General features: G+C 37.2%; 1 protein-coding gene across 3 annotated transcripts in view; it reads left to right on the top strand.

Annotated features, from left to right (window-relative positions):
- The window catches only part of LOC107007700 (probable ribosomal RNA small subunit methyltransferase B), a 17,771-nt gene extending 13,212 nt beyond the window's left edge, over window positions 1-4,559 (top strand). Inside the window, exons 11-18 of one of the 3 annotated variants that reach the window (XM_015206419.2) lie at window positions 559-619; window positions 1,267-1,374; window positions 1,993-2,111; window positions 2,190-2,261; window positions 2,464-2,549; window positions 2,964-3,060; window positions 3,639-3,925; window positions 4,191-4,559. In XM_015206419.2, coding sequence (XP_015061905.1) covers window positions 559-619; window positions 1,267-1,374; window positions 1,993-2,111; window positions 2,190-2,261; window positions 2,464-2,549; window positions 2,964-3,060; window positions 3,639-3,770 — 675 coding nt within the window. In that variant the 3' untranslated portion in view covers window positions 3,771-3,925; window positions 4,191-4,559. Of the gene's footprint in view, window positions 1-558; window positions 620-1,266; window positions 1,375-1,992; window positions 2,112-2,189; window positions 2,262-2,459; window positions 2,550-2,963; window positions 3,061-3,638; window positions 3,926-4,190 lie in introns of those variants that run through there. The other 2 variants (XM_015206420.2, XM_015206421.2) reach the window with 2 other exon arrangements.
- The last annotated feature ends 12 nt before the right edge of the window (window positions 4,560-4,571 follow it).

The raw sequence follows: 4,571 nt of genomic DNA, 5'->3' as shown, positions 1-4,571 counted from the left end.
CAATGTGGGGTGGAAGCGTTTATATTGTAAATGAGAGAAGAGAGTTGAGAGAAGGATGGAGTATATTTTATTAATGAAGCAAATGCTTCTTATATAGACGTTACAAACCGACTCTTACTATTTACACAGTAACTTGAAGTGTCAACTCTTGTCATGTGAGGGATGGCCTAGTCAAAAGAACCCGTCACCTTTAAGGCTGTAACAAAGAGGTTGGGGATTTGATTCACCGAAGGAGCAAATTGGGAAAAGGACCACCATTGACTCTTGAGCGGAGGGGTTTGTGAGGTGGGCTTTACCAGATCAAAGAAATAGAAAAGCTAGTCTAACAACTGTTTCTGCTATGGTACTGATTCTTGTTATGGACGAAATAGCTGGAAAAAATGGAGAGACGAAATCACCTACTTAATGTAGAGTTGTAGATGACACCAAAAATGTTGATTGGAAGTATTCTCATGTATTTTTATGTCTTTTTAAAGTTTGACCTGGTTTTAAATTTAGCTTCATATACACAATTGATGTGTTCTGCAGCTCATTGACTTTTAAAGTCTGTTCTTTCAGAATGTTATACAGGCTGGGTTACTAAAAGAAGGCTTCTGTGCAGTCCAGGATGAAAGTGCCGGTAATCGCCTTATAGAACTCAAAATGTTGGAGTATGGGGAGTTATAATAAATGTTTAGTTGAGTATGTTGCAAGAAATGCCTTCTTGCATTTTCAGTTATCCCTTGACCCTGCCTTTGCATACAACTATTCTTTTGGCAGGCAGGGGGTGGATGTGGGTGGGTTAGTTCCAGTTTAACAAAGCTTTGTAAACACAGTTGTTTTCATATGCTCTCCCAATCAACGTGATTAATGAAGGAGATTCAGCTTTCTTTAAATAACTTGGAGCACTCACATGTCTATATTCCAAGGATCATAATCTAGAAATTGAGTTATTCCTCATAGGGATGTTCATACATTACATATCATCGCGAAGTAAAGAAAATTCCCTCTTTGTTTTCCATTTGTTAGTAATTTTCTATTATTATTTTGCTTAATTGAGGGTGTCCCCACTTCCTTTTACAAGTTCTATACAGTGGCAACTAGTGTCCAGTTACTGGAAAAATGGATTGGCATTTTGTTGGTCGTTGACTTGTATATCATTTTACAAATGTGATGGCCTCATTGTGATAATGCATTTGTTGATACTTGAGTTTGCAACCTGTAAAAATATCATAGATAGTGAAAAATGATTTGAGATCATTGCCATAACAACCCTTATTACTGCAGGATTAGTAGTCTCTATTGTTGATCCACAACCTGGTGAGAACATAATTGATTGTTGTGCTGCTCCAGGAGGGAAAACCTTGTTCATGGCATCCCGTTTGAATGGCCAAGGTAACCTTCATACAAACTTTGCTTATCAGAGCTGGCTGAAAGCTTCTAGAGCAGAAATTACATGGAAACATATTGTCCTTTTACATATTATGGGAGCTACTTAAAGGAAAGATCTGTTCTCACAGGAGCATAGCACATGCATAATTTAAATTTGTGTATTCAATAATAAAATAAAACATAGGGCAGAAATGCCTATCCTAGAAAAGTAGACAATCATGGTGTCTGGTATACAAGCAACATATTCCGTTGTCCATCACTAGAACAACTAACCTCAGTCCCAAACAAGTCAGGCTCTATAGTAAGTGCATTTATATACTGTTGTCTAACGTACTCAATCAAAAGTTAACAGGTTCAATGCCTGGTAATATCCAATTTTTTCTTTTGAGGGTTTCGGAATCAGGAGGGCTGGTCGTATTTTTTTGTTTTTCCACTGGATAGTCTGCTTTTTACTATTGATAAGTGGTCCAATGCTTGTTAAAACATGGTGTATTATTAGCATTTTCAGTGGCTATTGTCACAGTTTTTGCCAGCACTCTGGTCATTAACCTTTTCTTACGTATTAGAGTTATGGTTATTGACTCTTTAACACTATGCTTTAGTGCTTTACTTGTTTGTCAGGTAAATTATTTGCTGTTGACATAAATGAAGGTCGATTGCGGATACTCAGAGAGACAGCCAAGTTGCACCAAGTTATTGATGTTATCAGTACTATCCATTCTGATCTTAGATCTTTTTCTGTAAGAACTTGCAAGTTATAACAAAAACGCATGGTATTTTACTGTCCATCTGCTAATCCCTGGTTTAACTTTAAACAGACGGATAAAGTCGTAGAATGGGATAAAGTTTTACTGGATGCACCTTGTTCAGGGCTTGGTGTTCTTGCAAAGGTATTTCCATTCAAAGATGTACACAATTTTATAGTTTGATATAAGCTTGCTTGGTCTAAGTTTTGGTCCTTTATTCCTCTTTCTTCTTTTGTCACATTCACTATTCTTGCTAGTTGCTTCTATGGTTCATCCTTCTTTAAGCCAGAAGTGGTAGTATAGGTGGGTCATTTGAAATGTGTATTTCCTCTTTGTTTTGAGAAAGCGAGCAGATTTGCGTTGGAATAGGAAACTGGAAGACATGGAGCAACTTAAACATTTACAGGATGAGCTTCTCGATTCAGCTTCCAGGTAAAACCAATAGTTCTTAATTCATAATTTAAGTGTAACCTTGACCTGAATTACTGTTGCCAGTGAATTTTCTCTTCTAGAAATATATTGAGCAACTTTTTCCTAGTAATGACTGGTGAGGATAATGCAAGTTCTAAAGTGGATTAAAAGGCACAAATCTTTATAATGATTCTCCTATAGAGGACTAGAGAGTTGGAAAATGAGACGAGTAAGCTGGGTTGGTGTTATTTATAACTCAATTTGCCCGCTTTATTAAGTCATGGCTGGTTAAATTTCTTACTGCAACTACACGTACTTACAGTCTGAAATGCCTCTAGGTTTTATCCATTATGATTGAGCTGCTATCTTTACACATTAACATATGATGTTCTATCTTTGTTTCCTTTCCCTTTATGTATTTTTCTGCGTCTGCAGGTTGGTGAAGCCAGGTGGAGTGCTAATTTACAGCACATGTTCCATTGACCCTGAAGAGAATGAGGAAAGAATTGAAGCTTTTCTTTTAAGGCATCCAGTAAGAAACTTTATTGAAGCATGTTAATGGCTCTGTCTCTCAGCTCCAAAGTTATTTCTTTCATAAAATCAGCTACAACATATATATTATGCTAAAAAGTAAAAACCCATTTCAGGCATTAAGGGGTGAGGATCTTGCTTCCTGTTGAGTCTGTGGTAAATGGGACTATACGCTTTAAGTAGGAAGTATATCTATATTCGTCAAATAACTTTACCATGGGTATATGCTTTATGTAGATAGTATATCTATATTTGTCAAATAACTTTTCACCCAATGGAAGACAGACCAAATATTCAGGAAAAAAAGGAAAGAGAAGAAACTGACGTGTCCGAAATATATAAGAAACTGCTAGTGTCAATTCTACTTTATCATCTTGCTTCTACATATATTTTCTTTCATAATTTTGGCATCTTATCTTGATATTCTCCTGTCTGGATTGATCATCCACGTATTCTCTCTGGTTTAGGGATAAATTTATCTTCTAGTCTAGTTTCTATTCCTGCACATTGGTTCAACTGTTACCATCATTTCAATTCCTGCACATTGATCTGACTGTTACCATCATTTTTTCCTTGCAGGAATTTGATATTGATCCTGTGAACAAATATGTACCGGAGAATTTTATTACTACCCGAGGTTTTTATATGTCTAATCCTGTGAAGCATGAACTTGATGGAGCCTTTGCAGCTCGTCTGGTTAGGTCTCAGTAAATTGAGAACGAGGAGCATTTTCCACAAATTTTTAGTATGTCGTGAAAAAGCATCTTTAGGACAGAGAGCTCTTTTCCACAGACAACCAAGTTTTTGCTTTTATGCCTTCCCTACAGCATGAGAATCCAGACCATCTCTTTTCACATATTTCTCAGGTAGAGCGGGTCATCAGTTTAATATTCATGAAATCCTAATTGACCTACTTCTTCTGTAAAGCATGTTTTGTGTCAAATAAATGCATTGTTGAATTGTATGACCAACTCATAAAACTCGAGGTGTTAGTGAGAGACTTGAACCCAAGACCTCTACTTACTCCAGTATCATGTAGAATTGTGCGACCAAACTCATCTAAACATGCCTAAAGCTATAATTTTGCCTAAACATGCCTAAAGCTATAATTTTGCCCTTCAATAATTTCAGGTCGTTCATGCAAAGCCTTATATGCAATCCAGTCTTCAAGTTTGAGAGCTCAAAGGCCATCATCATATGGTACAGCAACCATACAAGTTATAAGCATACCGCAACAAGATGAAATATCATTTTATATGGCATTCTAGTGTCCAGTTGCTGAAAGATGGGATGCAGAGGCAGCAGGCTGTATTGTTCTCGTCCACGAGAATCTGAGGTGTGAAACATCTCAAATGACTCTAAGGTGAGTTCTGAGGCTTTTTCTTCGCCCCTTTGCAGAACGTAAAACTTGTGTTTATGGCATTATGGGTGTCTCTTCATTTGCTGTGAAGACTCACAGAGGTGACTAATGTGAGTTTTGGCAACTCCCCCCCACCCCCCACCCCCACCCCA

Source organism: Solanum pennellii, chromosome 12 (genome assembly GCF_001406875.1).
Source record: "Solanum pennellii chromosome 12, SPENNV200".
Lineage (NCBI taxonomy): Eukaryota > Viridiplantae > Streptophyta > Magnoliopsida > Solanales > Solanaceae > Solanum > Solanum pennellii.
The sequence above is the reverse complement of the archived record's forward strand: the minus strand, read 5'-3'. Positions and strand labels throughout refer to the sequence as shown.